General features: G+C 43.4%; 1 protein-coding gene and 1 long non-coding RNA gene across 4 annotated transcripts in view; both read left to right on the forward strand.

Annotated features, from left to right (window-relative positions):
• NPTN (neuroplastin) overlaps positions 1-25463 on the forward strand; it is a 68676-nt gene that overhangs the window by 28469 nt on the left and 14744 nt on the right. For all 3 annotated transcript variants that reach the window (XM_036080473.2, XM_036080474.2, XM_036080475.1), the window contains exons 2-5: positions 5839-6186; positions 11204-11375; positions 14839-14933; positions 24640-24773. In XM_036080473.2, coding sequence (XP_035936366.1) covers positions 5839-6186; positions 11204-11375; positions 14839-14933; positions 24640-24773 — 749 coding nt within the window. The remainder of the gene's footprint in view (positions 1-5838; positions 6187-11203; positions 11376-14838; positions 14934-24639; positions 24774-25463) is intronic.
• On the forward strand, positions 14941-24035 carry LOC144382873 (uncharacterized). The gene is made up of 3 exons (XR_013450401.1): positions 14941-15055; positions 22085-22933; positions 23856-24035. It is a non-coding gene; the product is annotated as an uncharacterized LOC144382873 (long non-coding RNA).

The raw sequence follows: 25463 nt of genomic DNA on the forward strand, positions 1-25463 counted from the left end.
GTAATTGCTGTCATTTCTACCTACAGATCAGACTAATCCTTGAGATCAGACCCAGATACTTCCTGCAGCAGAAAATGAGGTTATCCCATTTTCATCCACTCCCAGGGCTTCAGGCCTTCCTTACCCTTGATGGTTACACACAGAATAAGTGCATATGGATTTATGACCTGTCTTTGTTGTTAAGGAATAGTGATAATAATTCTTAACAGTAAGGATAAGCAAGATGTGGGGTGCCTGGGTGGCTCCGTCAGTTAAGCATCTGCCTTCACCTCAGGTCATGATCCCTGGATCCTAGGATTGAGCCCCACATCGGGCTCCCTGCCCAGCAGAGTCTGCTTCTCCCTTTCTCTCTCCCTCTGCCTCTCCCCCTGCTCGTGCTCACTCTCTCTCTCTCAAATAAATAAATAAAATCTTAAAAAAAAAAAAAAAAAAGTAGGCGAGATGTGTACAACCTGTGTATACAGCCTTGTAGCAGTTCACAGTTGTTTAAATAGATTTGAAATACTATGCCTAAAACCACAGTTAGAGATCAGCTTGTCTTGCTTAGTCTTTCTTCCTTTTGATGTATATGATATGAGGGTGTGTTTGAGGGTGAGATGGGGGCGAGAGAAATGCTCTTTTGTCCTTGGCTGTCATTTTCTCTTTATTATGAGGCATGCAAGAGACAACAGCATGAGCCACCCACAGGGAATTAGTAGTAAACAGGGGCTTGAAGGGAACAGCTGTTTAAAAAATAAATAATAAATAAATAAAAGGTGACAAAAGCAGGCTAGATTTAAAAGCCTGGCCTTGGCAGTAGTCAGCTGAGAGAGAGGGGGAGAGAAGTTAGTCTTGTTACCTGTTCAGAGATTGCCCTGGAGGTACATGAGAATTTCAGCTGTAAAAATCATTGATGGTCTCAGGTCCTATGTGGGACTTAGGTTAGCTTTTTTGCTTCCTTGGGGCATATGTAAAAGCAGTTTTCTTGGGATTGGGCTCAACTTGCTCTTCTGTGTTCCCTTTTTCTTCTCACCCGCTGCTACATATCTACACATCCAGTTTTTCCTGCCAGAGAGCTCCTCCTTTTCTCCGGCTGCTAGCCCCAGCTGTCATCTTCGCTTCCCATCCCCCATCCCCAGTTATGCAATTTTACATTACTGCTTTCCTGGTTTTACTGTCTTCATTTTTTTGTACTGTGCTTGCTGTCCTCCTCCAACCCCAGCTTCTAGTCTCTCCCTTCCCCCAAACCTGTGACCACCTTTCAGCTTCCTTTATCATTGTTGAACTGAATGCACTTCATTAGTACTTTCTCAAACCTGTTTGAGATCTGAGCCTCGTTACATATTACAGTGGGTAGAGATGATGGTGGGGAAGGGGTGGGAGGCTGTTTTTCAGAAATTTTGGCTTTTTCCAAAATATTGGATGGGCTTTGACCTGGAGATCAAACAGATCCTTCTGCTGGCCTCCCAACTTCAGGCAGTTGTGTCCTCTTATGTTGAGGGCACATACTTGACTGAGAGCCGTTGGTGATGAAAGGCAGGGCAATGAGTCAGACTCTGAGCTGTCTGCCTCTTCCTGCTGCTGCTGCTGCTGCAAGCTGGCTCTTCTCTTCTCCTGAACTGTAGCTAATTTTGGATGGATAATGAGGTAGATGATTGCTAATAACTTTTCTCTGCTAATTGTGATTTCACGATACTGTGTAGAGAGGTTTTTTGTTTTTTCTTTTCCCTGCTTCTAGGAGGAGAAATAGATCTGTTTTCATGGATTTTTGATGCATGTTCAGCTATCAAGGAATCCTGTGCTTGGTTTGGTAGGGGCAGTACGGTTTAATGGGAAGAACAGTAGACTAAGAGCTGAAGGCCTGCATTCTGATCTCATCTCTGCTCAAGATTAGCTACCTAAGCAGTCTTGGGCAAGTTATGAACCTCTCTCTGTGCCTGCCCTATGAACCTTGTGAAACTATGTGAATGAAATGCGATGTGATGCGCATGGAAGCACTTTGTAAACTGTTAGGTTTTATAAAAATTTTAGGTACTGCCCTTTGTTAATTTGCGCACTGACCACAGTATCAGAGAAATGCATCTAATGATTTTAAACTCTTGCCTCCTATGAAGCCAGCTTTCTCAAGAGCAGGGTGATGAAATCATCAGAACTAGGGTGCAATCTTGCTTTTGAACCATCTTTTCTTTTGTTTTCTCACTTTTCCCCTCTGTCCCCCAATACACACACACACACACACACACACACACACACACACACACACACACACCTTGCTTGGGGAACTCTTTGATCCTATGCTTCTCTATCTCCATTCTTTACTAGGATTATAATTTTAAGGAGTTAGTGACCACAGTGTGCTGCACATTCCAATGGACAGGTCCTTGCTTTTTGTAGTCAGAAATTATTAATTACATTTAAGTGGTGACAAAAAAATATCTTTAATTTTTAAAACCTTTTTCTATTTTAGTAAGGGATATTGACCACAGTTGTGGAAAGTTATTAGGAGACCATGCTTTGGCTTTGGACACACCTGGATTTCAGGCCAGACTCTTTCACTATTAGCTTGTGACTGTGGGCAAGGTACTTAACTTTTTTGGGCCTTAGTTTCCATCTTTAAGGGTGTTATGGTGGCACCTATCTTATAGGACTGTTGTGAGGATTAAATGAGGTAATACAAAGTGCTTAGCACATTGTCTCTAACACATAACATGTACTTAGAAAATGTTACCTGTTGGTGCACATGGCTAATAATAAATAATAATAGCTTTCAAAGAACACATAGATAGTTGTCTGTAGTTAGTGTTTTAAGGGATTTTAAATCTTGTTTTTAGATAAGTTTGTTTAAATATATGTCATATAATTTACTAATTCAAAGAACATTTATTTTTGACTTTGTCCCATTTTCCTGTGTGCAGGTAGAAAATTAAACTAAATCAGATCAGCATTCCTTCCTCCTTAGTAGTGAGTCTTGCCCAGGGTTGGCAGTGTAAGGTTGAGTGACTTGCTTGGTTCTGTGCAATGGGAATTGTGTTCAGGCTGTTTCTCAGCTACCTTTGAATTGTGTAGCGTTGGGATTTGAGATTACACTGGAATTGGATGGGTTCTTGGGGTTCTGGACATACTTGCAGGCATTCCTTTTACATTAGCATAGTCAGTGGATTGATAAAGAGGCTTAAATGTCAGCCTGCATTTCAGAAGGGGAAAAAATACAAAACAAACCCACGAACAGGTTTCTAGAGCATGATCAAGTAGATGGTCCCTGACTTACTGTGGTTCAACTTAAAACTTTTCAACTTTATGATGGTGCAAAAGTGATACATATTCAATAGACACCATATTTTGAATTTTGAATATTGATCTTTTCCCAGGCTAGCAATCTGCAGTCCCTTCCTCCCTCATGGTGGTGGGCAGCAGTAGCGAGCTGCAGCTCCAGTCAGCCATGCTATCAGAGGGTAGACAAAACTGTTCTGGACTCATACAGCCATTCTGTTTTTCATTCTCAGTTTAACATTCCATAAATTATATGAGATATTCAACACTTATAAAGTAGATGTTTTGTTACATGATTTTGCCCAACTGTAGGCCTGTGTAAGTGTTCTGAGCACGTTTAAGGTAGGCTAGACTAAGCTGTGATGTTCTGTAGGTTAGGTGTATTAAATGCATTTTCGACTTTAGAAAATTTTGACTTACAATGGCTTTATCAGGATGTAACCCCATCATAAGTTGAGGACAGTGTGCATAATCAGTGTTTGAGAAGACATAAACTCCCCCAGTTCACAGAAAATGTGAGAATAAGAGCTCTTGTAATTTACACTTAATGATTGAGAGTGTGATTAAAACAGAGTACTGCTCTTTACTGCTTCCTAGGGATTTACTGATAACCAGTTTTCCATGGTGATTAAACCAGTAGTAAAATGAATGGAACCAGCTTCCTTTACGTGTCCTTCTATATTAGCTGGCATTGACTTTGACGGGTGGGCAGGTGGCAGTTTGTGAAATTAAGACATGGCTCCTTGATTACCACTTTACCTGGAAGTGAGCTCAGCTTTTCATTGCTGGGGATTGGTGTCTCCTTTCTGAAATTCTGAAACTTCCCCTGCATCTGAGAGTGACATCTTTTTGGCTTCTTGGGGCCTCTGGTAGATGGTTCCTTACAAGGAACTGACACGATCGGAAGAGGTAGTTTAGAATAGCATTTTCAAGGCAGAACATTTAGTCTGAGGCTGTTAATTACTGGATTCCTGTCCTCCCCAGATTCTCAATGTTTTATGAATTGAAAGACTAGTATGAATTTGGGGGTCTTGTCCTCTACTTAAGTAAGTATAGTACCTCTCCTAGGGTTCTCAGGTCCATGGGGTGGAATTTACTTCCAAAGGCAAGTACTTCTGTGGATATAAAGAAAATTCTCCGCTTAGTAACCTCCATTTTCAGCCAGCTCCTTTATATCCTTGGCTTCTGGACTGTAGGAAAGCTGTTCCATTTAATTTATACCTTTCCTTTGGAATGTTTTTAATCTGATGTTGGTAGATCTTGGCCCCACTCTGCTCACTCCAGAGGGGTCAGCTTGGTCCCCAGAGAAATTGACCAGCTGCTCTTGCCCTGTACCTTGGGATACTGCCTGAATTGGTAGAAGTGCTGATGAACCCTAGGTGGAGTAAATGGGTGAGAGAGAGTATGCTTGCGCTGTGATTTAGTTTATTATGGATCCTACTCTCAAGTTCTTCAATTAAGTCTGGATTTTCTACTCTCTTTCTGCCATTGCCACCTTGTCTTATGGGAGTGTAACCTAAAGCATATTATGGACAAGTGGAGGTAGGCATCAACTTTAATTCCTGAACAATGCCTGGCAATATTGTTGAGGCCTAGCCTTCACCATAGAATTTAATTCATCATTACATATTTCTTATTCTTTATGAGCTGGCCTCTGGGAGCTAGGCAAGTAAACTATGTAGACAGCGCCTGTCAAGTACCATGGTTATTTTTAAGACTGACTTTTCAGGAGAGTTCTCTAGTTGTATGAACTCATGGAATTGTGGAAGGCATAGTCCCTCTGTTGGCAATGAGCTGGATTGCCGTTGCTGTTGGTTCCCCTGCTGAGCTGACACCCATAGTAACTCTCACTCTGAAGTACAGACTGTCTTGTTTTCTTGTGCCTGAAAGTCTGCATTCAGGTAGAGGCTACCTAGTCACAGCTAGCTGGGCTGTTTGTTTGCCAAAGACCCAGGGAAGAATAGGATGTGGGGGGAAGTCCATCCCAAACACAGGATGGACTCCTGCACAAGAGAGAAATATGCTGCCTTTTCAGTTGAAATTTCGACTTTGATTCCCAAGAGAAGGCGCCATTAGGTCAGTTAATATTTCTTGTTGAGGCCCACAAAAGACATTGCATCTCTAACAAAGTGTTCACCCATCCAAAAGAGAGATCCTCACTTGGCATATAAAACTACTGCTGCTTGCGGTTATCTTTCATCGCTTGCCTGAATTTGAAAAGGTAATGGTTTGTGCTCTAAGGAAAAAGACTCTTCCCTGAGACCTGAGGCTTTCTCATTCCTACCAACTGGGCCCATTGCTAAAACGCTTTCCAGTGGGCTTGCTTCTGCCTGGCTAGCACCTGGGCCGCCCCAGCTTGTAATTAGCCTGCCTTTGCTTCATAAGCTTCCCAGGGTGGTTCTTCTTCTAAAAGCTTATATGAAATGCTGTTTACTGTCTCTTTATAGTTTAAAAATGAATCCTTTTTGTTCTTTGCAACTCATTTGCTTTTTTCTTTTCTTTTCTTTAAATTACTATTAACACCTGTTGATTCTTTTTTTTTTTTTTCTGATTGGCCTGTCACTGCATTCCTGCTCCCCCTCCCTCTAGCTGGGTTTGTCAAGTCGCCCATGTCAGAAACTAAGCTCACTGGGGACGCCTTTGAGCTGTACTGTGACGTGGTCGGGAGCCCCACGCCAGAGATCCAGTGGTGGTACGCAGAAGTCAACCGGGCAGAGTCTTTCAGACAGCTGTGGGACGGTGCTCGGAAGCGCCGTGTCACCGTAAACACCGCCTACGGGTCAAACGGCGTGAGTGTGCTGAGAATAACCCGGCTCACCTTGGAGGACTCTGGGACTTACGAGTGCAGGGCCAGCAACGACCCCAAGAGGAATGACTTGAGGCAAAACCCCTCCATAACATGGATTCGAGCCCAGGCCACCATAAGCGTCCTTCAGAGTGAGTCCAGCACCCTACAGTAGTAGTACTGTAGTCATTAGAGGTGGCCCGATGACCCTTCCCTTCTGCTTCCTTTCCCTCTTCCCCAGTATGATCGCTCACCCCACCCATTGTCTTCGTTTTTTCAAACCCACGACCCTTCTGGTTGTAGTGTATGAAAACATCTGTGGCAACTTTTTTTTTTTCTTTGCCGTCCTCTCTACCTCCCTTATCCCCCAACCCTTCTCTGTGTCTTTCTCCTCAGGAACAAAGAACTTGGGGAAATCCGTGCCTGTCCAAAATCATCTGCAATGGGAAGAGGTGGGGAGGGACAACTGGGTGGGGGGGCTCAAAAAACCACTTAAAACTCAAAAAACCAGGCAGTTAAACCAGGGTAGTGTTGAATTGTTTCTTTCCCTCCCCTTTAATTTTGTAGTAGGTTTTCCTGCTATCCTTTTGCTGATTTATTCTCTGGTGCCTTTTTATTTTTGTTTCTCTCCCCAATCTAACTACTTTTTATTTCTTCTGTTCATCTGTTCGAAGCTCTCTGAGTAGCTGCCTTCACCTCTATGGTTTTAAGTTTGTGTCTGCCCAGCTTCTTCCCTCACTGTGACTTGGTGTCATCCTGTTCTGTGATGGGAATGTCGCCATAGGTGCGGTGTGGTGGTGTGTTTTGGTTGTTGGGTGGCATGTAAGCTTGGATATTTCCATAGTTTCAGCTCTTTTTCTTTTCTAAAACAGCGGCACGTGCTTCTCTGATAACAGCCCTCCACTACAGCAGTACACTCCTTACTGGTCCTGCCCGTCCAGGCTCCTGTTCTCTCAAAAGCAGCAGCCTGAGATTTTCTCCATATGTCTTGCTATTAGGCACCAGGTGACACTAAACTGCAAAGTATTTTTTTTAAAACCCCATCATGCTGTTTCAAAGTCAGAGTTGCATCTGCTTCCTGTTCACAGATAGTTTGACTTTGATGACTGACTGTTGGCACAGTGCTCCTCATCCCCTGGCAACCCCAGAAGTAGTTTGGAAGCCATTCACACTGGCCTTTTCTTGTATTTTGAAAAAAGAAGAAACTAAATTCCAACTAAGTGATGAGGGAGAGCTAAGCAGCTAGCTCAGAATTCTTCCCTTCCTCTGTTGTAGCAGGTACAAGTATTAGACATTAGACACAGGAGCTCTTGTGGCCACCTCTCTTTCTGAAAAGTGTCTTGCTACTTGTACAGTGGGAAGGAGGAGGGAGAAGCCAGCAGTGAGCTAGTGCCCCTGGCCAGGAAGAGTTAGTTCTAGCCCCGCATCTGACCTGATTATAATTGAGGGAGCATACTCTATTTAATGGAAAGACCCTTTGGGTTTTCACCTTCTCTTCAAGAACTCAGACTTATAGCCAGTTCTGGCTTAAGGAACTGATTGATTTAGAAAGAGTAAGTAAAAATAGTAAAAACACATTTATGAGGAATTTGGAAATAATAGGACATGAGCCCTGAATCTATATACTTACATGGAAGATAGCAGGTTAGTCGTCTGTTCTGTATAGGACCTTAGAAGATGCTTATGAAGAGGAGAGGCTGCTGCAGCTGGCACTGTTCAATCAGAGAACCTGCTTCTGGAAAGGGGAAAAGAAAACCTGTCTATGTGAAAGTGGGGAATATTAACCCAGCAATTTTCCTTTAATTTAACAGTTTTTCCCTTGCACGCTTCCTTCTCCTGCCCCCTGCTCCTTTCCTTATAAAAGCAGAATTACCCAAATGGCCACAGAAATCTGCAGAAGTTTGTAGGCATGGACTGGACTGGGCATTTGGTACTTGTACTCCAGGAGCTTGACTCAGGTAGACTCAGAGTTAAAAGGTCATGCCTTGGGGCCAGAAGAAGATGAGTCTTTGGGGGTACTACATAACATTTCCCCAGTTTACTTGGAAATAAACTTCCTAACTCAGAAGTGTCTGCATGTGGTTAAACCAAACCCTGGCCAGTTCAGTCTCGTCCCAGACTTCCTCAATCAGTTAACCCTAGTTAACTGTTTTAGAGAGCCAAGCTGCTGCTGCTACTTCTAAAAAACACCCTGAATTCACTCTAATTGGATTGTTTTATGGTCTTAGCAAGGACATTTGCCTCCAGGAGGAGGTTGAAGTCCTCTAAGGATGACTTCTTTTTTTTTTTTTTTAATTTGAGACAGACAGAGAGAGGGCACAAGCGGGGAGGAGGGTCAGAGAGAGAGGGAGAAGCAGACTCTCTGCTGAGCAGGGAGCCTGATGTGGGGCTCGATCCCAGGACCCTGCGATCACGACCTGAGCCGAAGGCAGACGCTTAACCGACTGAGCCACTCAGGCGCTCCTAAGGATGACTTCTTGACAGTACTTTCCCCAAAACTCCTTGAGTAAGGTAAGGCAGACAGAGAAATATGCCCAGTTTTTAGGGTATCTGCCTGGCCATAGCATGTTCTTCTACACATGAGTGATGGTGAGGGTAAGGGTCTCCCATCCACTGTTTCTAAATAGGAGTCAACGGCAGGTAAACATTTTTGGGCTTCTCCTAAATGTTCCTCTCTCCTGGATTTTCATGCGCAGTGCTAAACCACAGAGAGAAAAGCTCCACCTTCATCCTGGTGTAGAATGCAGATGTGGCACCCTGGCCAAGGAGCTTGGTTTAGCACTGGTTTCCATATACAGCAATCATCGGAGGGAGGCTACCCTACCCCATTGCCCTCCTATGGTGCAGAATCCTATTTAAACCTATTTAAATTATCCACTTGCTCCCAGCTGACTCTCTCCTGGATCTTTAACACGTAAGGGGAAAAGTGCTTTCCTTTGCCTTCCAAGAATTCTTGGCAGAAAGTCTGCAGGTTGCTCTCATCACCTTCTTGATCTCCCTGAGCTGCAGTGAGCATTTGCATCGTCACAGGTAAGAGTAGCACTTACTTTGGCCTCCTTGTGTTGAGACATCTGGAAGCTCTTGGCCTCATCCTCAGAGTTTACCCTTTCTCAGTGCAGTCTGAGAAGAAGAACCAGAAGGAGAGTCCCACATGGGACAGAAAATAAAATTGGATAATAAAAATTTAGTAAAAACCTAAAAGTGTGTTTGGGTTTTAATGTTGCCTTTATATTTTTAATTTCTGTGGAGTACTGGTTCTCTCTTTTGTTTTTGCTTGGTTTTGATTTTTCCTGGAATTGTGGTGCTTTCTGCTGATGGTGTGTGTGCGCCTTCCATTGCAGGGTTTGCAGCCGTTCTGCTCGACTTAAGGCCCAGGGATTTGGCTTCTGTCCAGTGTGTTTTGGAAACCATGGGACACCACTGCGCTAACGTGTTTCCATGCATCTGCTTTTGTCTTAGTGGCTGCTATGCCTCCATTATCTGTACGTAGAGACCCTGTTTGGTGTTACCAGTAAGGACCAGTGCTGAATGGAAGATAACCACTATCCCTTTGCCAGAATTGGAAAATAGTGAGAACCCCTTTTAATTGAACAGACTTGAGGATTTGCTTTATTTGTCAGTTTTCTTTGATATGAGCTCTACAGTCAGAAATGTTGCATTGATCAGGAGGTCCTTGGGCATTATATTTTTCAAGTGTCCCATGACTTCTCTATTCTGTCCCCCTCCCTGCACAGGGAACAAAGCTTAGCTCCAGTGGAGGGAGAGAGTTCTGTCCTCAAGAGTTAAGAGTCAGCACCGTACGGCATAAAGTGGTATCAGTTTGCTGCTGCAGAGTTGCCAGGTGCAGGGAAATGGGAAGTTAGTCAAGAATTTCTGAGAAACAATTGGAAAAAGAATAAAAGAGGAAATACCTCTAATTGTGGATGGGAAAAGTTTAGACTTCACCTGAAAATGTCTGACCAAAAGTAGAATAACAGCTAAGCTGGGGAAAAGGTTAGAGAGAAGTAACGATAACAACAAGACGACAAACATCTTGACTTTAATATAGTGGTGGAATTTTTTTTAAGGATGAACCTTCCAGGAATGATAGAGTGTGCCTTAAAACATTTCTGCTCAATGTGTTCTAATATTTGAGTCAAGTAGGTTATTTTTGTAGGTTCTAAAATAATGACCCCAGGTTATCTAAGCCCAGGAGAGAACCAGAAGATGAATTATGTAACTTGCTGTAGGGCGGAAAGTGGCGGGGTGGGGGGGAGGGGGGCTGGAGGTGGGGAAGGGAGGCAGAGCTAGCGAATTCAGTCAGATGTGTGTTCTAGGCCCAGCGTTGCCACTAAGTCATGACTTGCACAAGTCATTTTCCGTTTCTAGCTCTTAAAGAGTGGGGATTCAGTGAACTCTAAGGGCCTTTTAGCTCTAAAACACTAGGAACACATGATACCAACACATATCGCATTCTAGTTATGTTATCTGCACAGTGGAATGTGTTTTACTTAGCAATTCTGAAAAAGTTTTGTTTTGGGAATAAATACGGGCTGGAGAGAAGAACTGTGATGGTTCCTTAAGAATTTTCCCTTGGCAAAATTTGGAAAATGCAACAGACTACTGGCAGGAAATTTGCTGTTAGGATCGACACTGTCTTTTTCTGCATAATTAATGACCATGGCTGGTTTGCCATAGGTTTATCAGAATTTAATGTGGGAAAAGCCATACATGTATTATCTAATTATAGCTATTACTGTTCCAAGGCTTAGTGACTCCATAGGGAGTTTATTAGTTACATAAATGATATTGCCTTTGTCTTCAGAACTGCAAGGTGGAGCCTGATTTTCTAATTGAAGCTGAATTGGTTGGTGGTTCTTAAATCATAAAACTGTGGTGTTCAAAAGTGTAAGTGGATTGTTGCCAGTACAAGTACCCGTAATACTCCCATTCTTTTCACGTCTAGGCCAACTGGTCTTCAGGCTGTTGTCTGCGCTAGTGGTCATTTGCTTATAATCATTGTTTTTCCTTTCTTGACTTCCTCCAAAGTGGTAAAGTGAAATTCCTCATGTGGTCCTGTCTGCCCTCCCTCTTCTTCTAGTCTCCCCATCCTACCCCATCCGATTCTCAGGCCAGGGCTACAGAGAATGGAAGGCTATGGCTCCCTATCACTGTGCACTCTTATTACAGAGCCAAGGATTGTCACCAGTGAAGAGGTCATTCTTCGAGACAGCCCTGTTCTCCCCATCACCCTGCAGTGTAACCTCACCTCCAGCTCTCACACTCTTACATATAGCTACTGGACAAAGAATGGGGTCGAACTGACTGCCACTCGCAAGAATGCCAGCAACATGGAATACAGGTGAGAGGGACTAGCAGCTCCTGGGAAGATGGGAGGGAGCATTGCTGAACTTACTATGGACGTTCATAATTCACAATTCTGTTATGTGGGAGACACATAAGATATATATGGTCCTTCTCCGGAGAGTCTAATCCAGTATGTCTGGGGTGAGGCCCAGGGATCTATTAAAGATTTCCAGAGGATTCTAATGAACAGCCAGGTTTGAGAGTCATAGATGTTCCCCTCATTATGATAATAGAGAAATGGAGGGCATAGGGAGTAGTAACCGTGCTCGTCAGTAGGAAAGTCACAATTAGAATGCAGGTCTCTTGACTTAATCCAGTGGTTTGAGGAATCAGATTGAAATCTGCTTTAGGACTCTTAGAGCAAGAGCACCCTAAGTGATCTTTCCACTGGGTAGATTTCCTAGTGAGTTACCTTTTAGGAGTAATTAATAGGACCAGAACCTGATCAAGACCCAGTGGATACAGGGCTCTTTAGTGATCTGGATTAAGGATAGTAACCTGGAAACATCATTTGATGAAAGGGGTATATTTGCTGGCTGAAGCTAACCTGGCACCCAAAGATTTGGTGCTTTTTTGGAATATCTAGAACACATGGCACCTCACCTGTCAGAATTGTTTGTTTGTGGTTGAAAACTAATTTGGAAAAGGATCGGCTAATCCTCTTTGCAGTGCAAAGAAATAATGCACTGGAGTGAGGCCAGGAGAACCTGTGTGCCGGTAGTAGCAAGGACATTCTGCAGTATTTTGCAAGATTGAGATCTTTTCATACCCCTTATTAAGGATCCTCATTAAGGATCCTCCTTTTTTCAAGCAAAGAATCTGAAACTCAAAGAGTAATAATTCTTCACTGTTTTCAAGGCCAAATACTGTATCTAGTAAATTTCAGAAGTAAGGCTAGGTCCCAGGTCTTTTGACTTTCTAGAATCTAGGTCTTTTTTCCCCCCTGCTTTAACATACCATTTTAGTGGCAAGTTAATCTATCTCCACTGTAGTTTCTTCTGATGTTAAATCGGAAACATAACCTCAGCTATATTCTCATAGTTTGGAAAAGGTTAATCACATAGAACTATTGGGTGGAATGAAAGGCATATATTCTTGGGTCTGTTTGTTAGTTTTGCAAGTTTATATTTTTATAATAACTCTTTCAAGGTACCAGACATTCAATTGTGTTTCTCCTAGGACTTGTACTATGTCACCTATAGGGCTTTGAACTGTAACTTAATAAATTTGAGCTTGACTTTATAAAATACTGCCTCTTCCTCCTCTTCTTCCTTCTTTTTTTTTTTGGTCAGCTTATTAGCAGCTCTCTAGGGGTGTTCTGCATTGTCAGAGTTTTTCGGGGAATCTCTGTTCTCCCACATTTTGTGAAAGAACAGCTGATGAGTCCCTTGGGCTACTTATTAAGTCAGCTGTGGAGTCAGTCTCAGATCCTGCGCCTGCTCGGCTATAGGGGATGTTTTCCATTTGCTTCAGTTGCTTCCCAATAGTTGAAGGGAATGTTATGGGGGAGATTTTGAGCCCATAGGCATGGGCTCAAGCTTGGGAGTCCTCTTTTCAAATCTTTTCAAGGAACTTAAAAGGAGTTAGTCTGAGCCCTAAAGATACAGCTGCTGCCCCTCCTCCGAACTCTGGGACATTTGCTAAGAGCAGCTGACTTGTGTCTGTTTTCCCTGTTGGGAGTGTATTGATTTAAGAGCTACTTGTATCAAATTTAGAAGACTTTTGGCTGCTCCTTTTAGAATATTCTGCCGTGGGTATGCTGAGACAGTCCTAGGGATGGGCTGTCTCTTTCCTCATCCATAGTCTGATAACCCGTGTTTCTTTCTTGGGATGAACAGTAAGATGGATAAATATATTGGGCCAGTCAAGGTTAGGGGTTTTTCTCAGACATTCACTAGTGCAGGGGAGATGTGACCATCACAAGTATGTTTTAACCACTGAGCCAAAAGAGGAGAAGCTATATAATGGTTTTCCTCTGATGTGGATTTCTCTCTTTTTGGTAATTACACACCAGCCTGTCTGCATATGTTTTGGGTTGTGTGTGTCTAGGCCATAGTGTACTGAGCTGGTGTGAAACTGGTTGTCAGGGGCAAGACAGCTTGTTTAGGATCACCCTGTGGAATTCAGAGGAGTGCTGTTCTAGCCATGCACATTTCCTACAGTCCTTCTTGTCACTCTGCTTTACTTGATCAGGATCTCTGCACAGCTGTTCACTCTGTTTACATTCATTCAGTCATTTACTCGTTTATTCATTACCCCTGCTATATTCCAGACCAGGCCACGTGCTGGGTATAGAATTATGCACCAAATAAACAGTGCCTGTCCACATAGAACTTGGTCTTTTGGGAAACTGGACATTCATCAAGCAATCACATAAGTATATAATTACACGTTGCGATGAATGCTTGTGAAGAATTACAGTGTAGAATAAGCAAGAATGTCAGGGAGGGGGGCTGTCACTTAGATTGAGGGTAGAAAGAAGTGATGTGAGCCAATACTGATGCAGAAAGAGTTAGGTTAGGGTAAGGGTAATGGGAAGAGCATTCTCTGTAAAGGAATATCTCGTGTCAAGGTTTTGAGGAAGGAACAAGTGGGGCACATGGAAAAACTGAGAAGAGCCCAGCAGGGCTAGAAAGTGGCTGAGATGAGGGTAGGAAGCAGATCATGCAGGGCCTTAGAGTTCTAGCTGTATTTAAAAGTCGTTTTTTTTTTTTTTTTTTTTAAGATTTTATTTATTTGTTAGAGAGCACGCGCACAAGCGGGGGGAGCGGCAGGCAGAGGGAGAAGCAGGCTCCCTGCTGAGCAAGGAGCCTGATGCCGGACTGGATCTCAGGACCCTGGGATCATGAACTGAGCCAAAGGCAGACACTTAACCGACTGAGCCACCCAAGCATCCCTGTACTTAAAAGTCTTAAAAGTTTAGTTGCATCTTTGTGGCTGGTGCTCTGATGTCAGAGATTTTTTTCTCTCTCCACTATCTCTTTGGTCCTGTTAGTGAGTAGACTTACTGAAAGGCATGCTACTGAAATACAGTGTGGGAAGAATAAGACCAAAACAGGGTCTTTAGGGAAGCACAGAAGATTTGCTTTTTTTCCTGCTCTTACTTATTCGACTAGAACCACCAGGTGAGCAAGAAGTTTTTATTGATGGCTCCATCCTCTATATCTAAATATAGTCTGTTTTGTACAGCCCTCTATTTTGATTACTTGTTTAAGGTGAGAGACCATGTATCATTCCATCTTTGTATTCCAGACATCCAGTAAGGAGTGAAGCATTAATGTTTTGTAATACATGGAGGGAGGTTTTTGCTTTTAGTTAGGAGGAGGTGAGTTGCATTCAGGGACACAGTTTGGAGAGCAGAGTCCCTGGTTGCCCTTTTGATTCTTTTGTTGTATATTTTGTCATATGTTTGTTCCCAGCTTCCTCACTTGATTTTTTTTTTTTTCTCATCCCTGCAGGATCAATAAGCCGAGAGCTGAGGATTCAGGCGAATACCACTGTGTATATCACTTTGTCAGTGCTCCTAAAGCAAATGCCACCATTGAAGTGAAAGGTACAACCCAACAGAGGCTGCAGTGTGAGCCTCTCACTCTCCTTCTGAGACACTACCTTGGTCTGGACTCCCAGTCTTCAAGCTGTTCTTATTCCCATTACGGGAGGCCGTATAACATTATGGTAGGACCACAGGCTCAGGAGCTCAGCTGCCCAGGTTTAAATCCAAACCCTATCATCTCTTAGCTATGTATGTGACTGTGGCAAGTTATTAACTTCTTTGTGCTCCTGTTTCCTCATTTGTAAAACCTACCTCATGGGGATTATAAGGAGGAATAAATAAGTTAATGTGGTAGTTCAAACCATAGGAAATTGCTGTTTCTGTGTGGTAAAAATGTTTGAATGTTGGCAGCTTCATATGGTTCAACCTATGTAAATCTCTTAGAACAAATCGTGCCTTACAAATGTTATTAAATAGGTCTCTCCAACGGGCCAGCAGGATTTGGAAAAATACGATGTGCAGGGTGAACATAAACTGTTTGTGGATAGCTCATTGGAATTTTAATAGGAACTGGGTGCATGGCATCTTAAACATGCGGCTGTGTCTTGAACATGTAGCTGAAAGTTCCTGGAAAGGAAGGGAGCTCTAAGAGAATGGACAAGTGAACTCTAAGAGTCGGAGCTACCTAACACTGTGAATCCAGCTTTCCTGTATTATTTCAAAGCAGCAGCTGAGACCCAGAAAAGTGCAGCCACGAGCTCTGGGTCACAGAGTGGTTTGTGGCAGAGCTAGCATTAGAATACAGGTCTTGACGCTCAGTCCCGTGTTTTTCCATTTTATGAAATGTCCAGGGGAAGGTGGGGCTACTGTTTGGGTTAGACTGAAGAGATGAGGGTTTTGTTTTGTTTTGTTTTCCTTTCTTTCTTTTTTTTTCAGTCTTCATTTTGCTTAGGAAGGATACAGACTTGTTCTTTAAATCCATAGGTGATCCTTAGCAGCTGAAAGGATAAATTTAGGAAATGGGAAGATCCTGTAATAGCAGATATTCAGATCTTTCTTAAAATAATTAGAAGACTAGAAGTTCAGATTAAAGAAAGGCTTAGACAGATTCTGAGTTTCAATTATATGTTGTTATTAAATGAAAGTAGTGTCTTGCTGACACAGCCCTGACTTGGAAGTGGATGTAAGGACAGCCAGTGTCTCCTCCAGCTGCCAGATTGAATTCTAAATGCCTGAAGGGGTTGAGTCACAGTAGCATGGTTACAGTCCACACAGGCTAGAGAACCTGGGATTTGATTCCTTCAGGGCTTTTCTTGGAGAGGTCTGGGTTTATCTCTGTTTTTGAAGGATGACACATTTGTTCAACATGAGGATGAAGGTATGAGAAGTCCTTTTCTCTAAGCCAGCCAAGTGCCTTTCCTTGCCTGGGTGAGCCGGGCTATGTGGGGAGATGTTTTACTCGCCCATCAGATACTGGAGGCCCTGCAGCATTCCAGGCTGAGCCTTTGGCGCCAAGTCCCAAGTGCGGAGGTAACAGGATGGGGGAGGGAGGGAGAGTGGTGTGTGTAGGTAGCTGTCCTCCCCAAGCCTGAAGGGTAATTCTGTGCAGCTGGAAGTCCTGGCTTCACTGTGATCCTGCTGATTTGGCTCTCATGATTTCTAGCAGCCCTGTCAGGAGTGGAGACAGAGGCGGTTTCCCGTTGGGTTGGATGCTCAAGAGGTGGGCTTTAGTGACCCCTGAGGCGTCTTTTCCTCACATTCCCTTTAGCAGGTAGGAGGTAGTGGTCTGGAGGGGGCAGAGAATAGGAGGCTGCAGGTGGGAGCATTTTCAGAGGAAGTGAAAACTTTCATGATAGCTTACTGTGGTGACTGTGTGTGCTGTGCACCGCTGCGTTTTCCTGCCCAGTAGCTCTGTGAGGAAGATTGGGCAGCTGGTGATATCCTGCTTTTAAAGGAGTACACCTTAAGAGAATTCTCTTTCATAGAATCCTAAAGCATATTCTGTGATTAGCTTGGACAGTTAGGTTAGTCTCTTAAGAAAATTCACAAGGAATTCCAGTCTCTTTACCCTAACACCTGGATAGAAAACAGCTGAACATTTAGTGTCTTTTAGGTGATAATTAGTTTAGTCTAGTAAAGACTGAACATTTGACTTTTTCTGTTTAACTTTAAAAAGATTTGCCAAAAGCCTAGGATCATATTCTAAGCTAGGTGGCTGGGCTTGTGAACTGCCTTGCATTGAGAGAGAGCGAGAGAGAAAGAGAGAGCGGGAGAGAGAGATTGATTCCCAAAGCATTTTCATATAAACTCTGGTTTTATTTCCTCAGTGCCTCTATGGTGAGGTAAAAGACTGTTGTCTCTTTATAGCTGGAAAGATTTGACAGATCTGCTGAGTCATACAGGTACACAGGTAGCGGTACTGGAGAGAGATTCAAGAAACATAAGTGACCTCTGCTGAAAGGAGTCTCTGCGAATCTTCCTTTATGGTTTAACTAAATAGGCATTTCAGGGCAGCATCATTTATACCGTACAGATAGATTTCTTTAGCACCTATTCTGCAGTCCACAGTCCTTTTCTTTCCCATTTGGCTTTTACTGCAGTTCAGCACCTCCTCCCTGGGGTGTTGTGTGGACTGAGCACTGTGGGGAGTGAAGGGCTTAGACTAGACCAGACCTGGGCACTGTAGAGCAGATCACCACATCTTGCTCTCCGTAAGGTGTGCAAGAGGAAAAAAGGCTGGAGGAGTCAGAGGAAGGGGCACGTGTCCAGGAACAGACCTGAGGTGGCAGTGTTTTTCCACCCTTGCCTGTAGATCCCTGTCAAGAAAGGAATTTTGAGGATGGCAATGTCTACATGTAGTAGGGAAGGCCTTGCATCTGAAGTAGGGGGTTTTTTCTTTTACTTTTTTTAAAGGCCAAGAATGTGACACAATGTAAACAGGAAGATACGATTACTGTGTAGGATTACATTTCTTAGGTATCTGGCCGAGATGGACTTAGGTGACCTGAGCAGATGCTGGGGGTGAAAGGTGGAGCAGGGCTGACCAGGGGAGAGGAAACAGCAATGACTAGACCTTAGTGGGACCTCTGCCCCATAGCCCAGCCTGTCTGGGGATCCACTTAGACAGCTCTGGGGAGGCATCTCTTTCCCCAGTTTTTTGACTCTTCAGGGGTAGGTCGTCTAGAAACTCCACAGCTTGCTATAGAGCATTCGTGAATAGATAGGTACTGGATTTCCTATTCCTGTAACTCTGTAACCCCTCTAACTCTTACTCCTTTCCTCTTCCCCTTTCTTCCTTTTCTAAAATTAAAAAAATGTGCTCATAACAAAGCACCTTAAAAATGTCTGTAATTTACAAAAAAGAGAAAATCCCTCTCCTGACTCCCAAACCCTATCCTCATCACTCAGTTATTTTGATTAATCCAAGAAATAAGGAATTGAATTTTAATGTTTTTAGAAAAGGATTTTGGTGGTCACCAAATCCTCTGCAACAAACATGCCACTGCCTCTTGTGAAAGGTACATCCCGACCCAGGAAGGTCTGGGTTGAGGGTCTTACTCATTTTATTAGGCTTACCATTATCTATCCCTGGTCACTGGGCATTTCAAGTGAGTTTCAGTCTTTTGGGGGCTACCAGAGCTGGGACTGATCTTGTTTTTCCCTCCGTACTTCTCAGCTTTCTTTGTATTTTAATATTATGACTAAATGTTAGGATTTCTATAAGTGACCTTATCCTGCGTCCTTGTTTCCTGCTCTGTAATATGGCCCTTATATGGAAGAGGGAGAACCCAAAGGTGAAGTTGGGTTATTGAAGGACATGCTCTCTAAGCTTCTTTTCTTCATGGTAGTGGCTGTGTCAGCTTCTCAACTTTGGAGGTGTCCCCTCAGTGCCCCACATACCTCCACTTACTCATCTCTCTGTCCTAAGGGACAGTTCCTCCTTCTACTCCCCTGATCTCAAACACTGGTGCCAGGAAAGGTATGAGAGCAGTGGTTCTCAAACTTGATTTAATGTGTGGGCAATGTGGCCTGGACCTCAGGCTTACGAAGAGCACTCCAGTGATGACAGTGTATAGCCAAGGTTAGAATCACTGTCTTAGAGGAAACTTCAGTTGCCACCCACTCAGTGCTCTCACCCGCAGGAAAGGGAAAAGCCTCATCTGCAGAAGGCAGCAGAAGTCCCAGACTCCTCTAGTCTTCAGATGAATGATGAATATACTATGTGTGGAGAGGCTTATTGAGCCACAAGCCAGCATCCTTTTTGCTTCCATTGTGACCAATCTCATATTGCTTCTTGGGCTTAGCCCTTGGCTTAATAGTAAATCTTAACTCACTCTCTCTCTCTGCCTTCAGCCAAGCCTCTAAGTTTACCTACAGCAAAGATGAAAAATGAGTTGTGAGGTTATGAATGTGCTTTGAAAAGTGAGCACCAAATAAGCAGTCCATGTAAGAAACCCCATACCATTACCCCGTTCTTAGCTCTGTTGTGTTTAACTTTATTTAATGTCAGCTTCAGCTGAACTCATGCCTCCATTGCCTAAGTGGACACTTTCTACAGCCACCAGTGTGACAGAGAAGCTGGATGCTTTGCTTTAAGCGTAGGCTGGGCGGGCAACAGAAGGTACTGAGGAACATGTGTTAGTCCTCAGCCACGGGCCCAGATAACGAAATTGGGTCTGGTGTTGTCGGGTAACTGAGACTCTTTTGGAACCCCTGTGTTGCCATTCATCAGGATACTGGAAGGATATCCGTTAACTGATATCTAATATTAGAGTATGTGGCTGACAAGGCCAGAGGGCAAGTTAATTCCCAAGTGGATCTGTGATCTCTTTGAAAGGTCTCTTGGTTACCCTCTGCCTCCCTGAGAGGGTGAGGGGAAGTAAGGAGTGTTTGGCTCTGTCAGATGGCTCAGACCTACCTTCAGACCGACTGACCCTGGTTAAGCAGTTCCTTATTAAATGGCAAGCCCATAGAAGGTGGGGCACCTTAATCAATATAAATAGGCCGTTAATCAAAATCTGTGAATATCTGACCTGATTAAACCTTACTAGAGTTACAAACAAAAGTCCTGTTTATATCAGCAAACAGAGAGGGAACACGTTAATCAGCATCTCTTTGATTTCTTAGAACTCATAATGCCAGAGTCTAAGCCTAGCCTTTCCTTTCCCTGACTGATAGCTCAATTTAAATGTTTATTTTTGACCCTGAGCTCCAGTCATGTGCTAGATTGGTACAGAGATGTAAATTAATCCTCACAAGACCTCCGTGAATTATGTGAGTATTACTCTCATTTTACAAAAGTGAGTACGGAAACTCAAAGGATTTTAAATGACCAGCCTTAGGTTACTCAGTTGGTGAGTCATAGTCTCAATGGAGCCTGAATTTCTCTGACTTAAAGTCCAAAGCTCTTTTTATTTGTGTTCTAGTATATGGGGTAGTTAAACTCCGACAGCTAAATCAGTCCACCTCGGGTCTAGAGGTGGTCAGTTCTAGTACCTCTACAAGCAAAGATAACATTTGGGCAGTTTTCTATGCAGTTGTGATGCATATTGTATATTTTTATTTTTTATGGACTCAGTTCTAGTTCGGTTTATTTTTCCTTCTATATGGTAAAGTACAAAAAGCATGGCCTCTGGAATCAGTCCTGAATTTGGTCTCTAGCTTTACCATTTACTGGCAGTGTAATTTTAGATGTTAAGTAATTTCCAAAATTGAGTTTTCCAGTCTATGTAAATGGGGTAATGTCTTCTTCATTGGGTAGTTAAATTTCCCCCAAACTTAGTGACTTAAAACAAAAAAACACATTACCTCATAGGTTCTCTGGGCCAGGAATTAGGGAGCTGGTTACTGGGGTGGCTCAGGGTCTGTCACGCTGCAGTCTTCTGAAAGCTTGACTGGGACTGAAGGATCTGTTTCCTAGGGGGCTCCCTCACAGGGCTGCTGTTGGCAGAAGGCGTAGTTCCGCACTACGTGGGCCTTTTCCGTAGACTGTTTCAGTGTCCTCCTGCTATGACAGCTCTAACCTTCCCCAGAATGTGTGATCCGAGAGAGAGCAAGGAGAAAGCCACACGGTCGTTTGTGAACTATCCAAAGTCGCATACCTTTACTTCTGCTTTATTTCATTCATTCACTAGAATACTGTCATTAGGCCACACTCAAGGGGAGGGAGCAATTATGCTTCACTTCTTGAAGGGAAGAATATCAAAGACTTTGGAGACTATTTAAAAACCACTATGAGAGGACTCTGACAACCCCCGCTCTCTTACCAGTGCTTACGTGTGCCCTGAGTCTGGTAACCTTTCTTGCTGTGGGTCCATTGTCCTGCTCAGCTTTTCTTTCTCCACCCCCCGCCAACCTTTTTTTTTTCTTTTCTTTTCTTTTTTTTTTTTTTAGTTGACACACAGTGTTCCGTTAGTTTCAGGTATACAGCCTGGTCGTCTGACAAGTTTATGCATCATGCGATGTTCACCACAAGGTGGCTACCATCTGAGGAACAGGCTTTCTGATTAAGCAGCTACCATAAAGGATAGAGAGAAGTGAAAAAAAACTTTTCATTCACTCAAAGGCTAAAGTAATAGTTGTTATAATCTCTCCCTTAGGGATAGAGTGATGTGGCTTGGGTTAATTTTCTCTGCCCACAATACTAGTGACACTTCTTCACTCAGTATTGTTTGCTAAGCTGAGGAGAAAGCGGTACTAGATCTCACCATTGAAGACTCTTTCCTGTAGGTTTGCACGAGGTAAATACGGCCAACCAAGTGTGATGGGGGAGCTGAGTTCCTAGAGAGTCTCTGTGCGTAGGAGCCTTTAAGGCTACGTTCACATCTGTAGATAGAAGTCTCTGTAGAAACCAAAGTAGATAAATGAAAAGGGGAAGTGGTGTTCTCCTCCTAAACACCATGGTAGGAGTGAAGACCATCCCCATCCCTCTCCTCAGGTCTTGGCCTTCTGGTCTGCATCCTTTCCGAATAGCAACTTCTTAGAGGCTGTGGCATCATAAGCCAACTCAACTTCTAGCTTCTAGGTGGTACTAATGTGCAATATTGGGGTGAGTCCCCAAGGTAAAAGCTGATGGTACTGAATTCACAGAACTATTGGAATTAGTTAGATAACTGGGCCAGAGTGGGTATTCTCTGTGGGGCAAAGGAGAAAGAAAATGGAAAAATATGTCACACATATGCTAATTTCTAAAATTTACATCTCCATCCTAGACTACTCTCCTGAGCTTCAGACTGGATATTCAGCTGTCTACCTGACAACTTCACTTGGATGTTAAAGAAGTATCTTAAGCTTAACATGTCCTAAACTTTGAACTCCTGGTTTTTACCACCACCATTGCTCCATCCCTAAACAAAACAAAATAAAAACAAGCCAACAACAACAAAAAAACCACACCCTGATTCTTCTGTAGTTTTCCTTATCTTAGTAACTGGCAACTCCCTTCCTAGAATTATTCAAGCAGAAGCTTTGGAGTCATCCCTGACTCTTTTTTTCTCTCACATCCCGCATCCAGTCAATTAACAAATACATTAACTCAGCCTATAAAATATATCAGAATCTCCTCACTTTTACTGCTACTGCCCTCATTCAAACCACCTTCTCCCTTGCCTGGATTATTCTTAACAGCTTCCTAAATGGTCTTGCTTCCACTGTTGTCTCTGTACACAGTTGTCTACATAGTAGCCAGAGGGAGCCTGTTAAAACATGTAGATCATTCCATACCCGTGCTTGGTATTTACCAGTGGCTTCCTAGCTGACTCAGAGTAAATGCCAAAGTCATTGCGGTGGCCTGCAAAGTCCTATTCGATCTGGGCTCCATTCACTCTTGATTTCATGTCCTACTATCTTTGCCTTGCTTACTGAGCCTAAGCCAAACTCCTCCCTGCTGTTCCTTGTCCATAACAAACACACCTCTGCCTCAAGGCTTTTTTGTCATTTATTTGGAGTGTTCTTCCCACAGATACAGGAGTGCGCTACTCCCTTATTTTCTTTGTGACTGTGCTAAAATCCACCTCAACAGAAAGGCCGTCCCCCCACCACTCTGATGTATTTGGCATATGGTAGGTGCTTGACAAATGTTTGTCAGACACATGAAACACAACTAGAAGCAAACTGTGGTAGCTCCCCTGCTTGTTGTGTCTTCCCTGATGGTGTTTTAGTTAGTGAATTGCCAGGGAGCTTGCTCCTTGGAGTACTTCAGATGGTCTTTACTATTTATTGACTGAAGAGAGCTCTGAGGAAGGGTGAGCAGGTGGAACAGTAGGTCTGAGCAGTGACCAAGTGGCTTTGGGAGAAATCTGATGTGGAGGGAACAAGACTGAGCCAGCGGGCCCACTCCCTTCTGCCGTGAGGAAGTTTGCCTGGGGGAAAAAAGAGATATTTCCTTTATAACATCCTCTTTAGAAAATGCCTCACCCTGAGTAGTACTGAGCAGGCGTCAGTTGGGCAGGCAGTGGTTATAGAGACAGCTTGGGATCTTGTTCATCCCATTTCTGTCCAGGTGTCTCGGGAAGTGGGCTGGGAAGCACAGTCTGAGAAGTAGCAGCACTTTGGATTATTTTGTAAGCCAAGAAAAACCAAGCTATTTAGAGGGGGAACATGGGACAAGCCCATGACATATAATGGTACACGCTTTTATAGTCTCAAGATGAATGTTTTAAATCTTACCTTATCCAAGGACACTGGATGTAGGCAGGGGCTAGAATTACCTTCATTTGATAATGGGTGTAGAACTGAAGCACAGAATAATTAAAGAACAAGCGAAACTGGAATTTGGACCAGGCTTATTGATTCTCTTTCCTGTCTTGGCCAACAAAGTGACATCTGGCCTACTTTGAGTTTTATTGCTCTCACATTACTGTAACTGGTGAGGAGGAGGTATGGTGGAAAATTTAGTTAAGATCAAAGGAGACTAAATTCAAAGAATTAGCCCCATCTCTGGCTTCTTGGATCCTTGAAACTTATCTAATTTTTAAACCACAGGTGCTGTCTATTTCTTCCTAAGTGATCCCTTAAAGCAGAGAAGACCAGCAACATCTAGCATGTCTAGAAATTCCTCCAAGACTGGGTTTATTGAGATTATTGCAAATCAGGTGTACAGGTCAGATTCTTAAAACTGTTAATAAAATCTTTTGGGACACTGGTTGAATTTCCTGTTTATTCCTTTCTTACCCCTTGTGAAGACCAGTTCGCTGGATTCCCTCTTTCCGGGGAGAGCCTTGCCCATTTATATTCATCAGATTGCTTCTCCAGGCAGTCATTGTTTTTACATACTTCGCAATAGGACTTGATTTTAGGTGTTTGATCTTAGGGATCTCTCATTTCCTTAAAGGAGTATATGACATTTGATATAATCCATACCTGTTACTAGTGCAGACATTTTAAGAAAAAAACCATAACTGGAAGAGGAGATGATAATAGCTTCTATGTGCATTTTTTTTTTTAAAGGATGTTTTAATTTAGGGCAGTTGAGCCTGTGTCCCCTCTTCTAGGAAGTTAGAGAACCACCTACATTGTTAGCAGAACTTCACATATAGTAATCCCGTTATCTGTTTGAGCTGCTTCGGTGGTTGGGAGGTGTAGGGGATTGGATCCGTTCCATTGCTCTGTTCTGACCTGAAATGCATGTTATCAAAGATGAGTATGAGGAGAGGCCTGGAGACTGGCTGGCTGTATTAGAAGGAGAGCTCTTGAGTCCGTAAGTGAGGCCTTTGTATCCTGTTCAGAGTAGGCTCCTGTGGTAACTGTTCAACACTCTTTCTCACAGCTGCTCCTGACATCACTGGCCATAAACGGAGTGAGAATAAGAATGAAGGGCAAGATGCCATGATGTATTGCAAGTCAGTTGGCTACCCACACCCAGAGTGGATCTGGCGCAAGAAGGAGAATGGTATGCCCATGGTGAGTAGGAGGCAGCCCTGATTCTCTCTACCTGGGTCTCTGGTTGCTGGAGTTTGTCCTGGGAGGTCCAGACATCTGGACCAGTTGTTGTAACCTGCCATACTGGCATGGCTTGGGTCAGTCACCCTTTCTAGTCACAAATGGTTACATTATGAACCTGGAGGTCACCGACAGTCTCTGTCCAGCATGGACTCCCTACATGATTTGTTAAAGCTGGCTGTCTGCAAAGAGGTTAGACTGGTTTGCCTTCAAGATGGAAAACTGAAAGAGCTAACCCCAATCTTTTTTTTTTTTTTTTTAAGATTTTATTTACTTATTTGACAGAGCACAAGCAGGGGCAGAGGGAGAGAGAGAAGCAGGCTTCCCGCTGAGCAGGGAACCCGATGTGGGGCTCGATCCCAGGACCCTGGGATCATGACCTGAGCCGAAGGCAGACGCTTAATGACTGAGCCACCCAGGCACCTGAGCTAACCCCAATCTTAAATTTTTTTTATTATTCTAGTCCATTTGTCCTAAAGAAAATATTCCTCTTGAAGTAGTCCTAATACACCTTTCTGGTTTTGGGGGAAGACAAGGCGATGAGGGCAATTACTAGTGTATTCCAGGAACCCAGGGAGTACTGATGAGGGATTGAGGCAACATGGTGCGGCACAAGGGCAGCCTTGGGCATTGGAAATATGACAGCATCTG

This window comes from Halichoerus grypus, chromosome 8 (assembly GCF_964656455.1).
Source record: "Halichoerus grypus chromosome 8, mHalGry1.hap1.1, whole genome shotgun sequence".
Lineage (NCBI taxonomy): Eukaryota > Metazoa > Chordata > Mammalia > Carnivora > Phocidae > Halichoerus > Halichoerus grypus.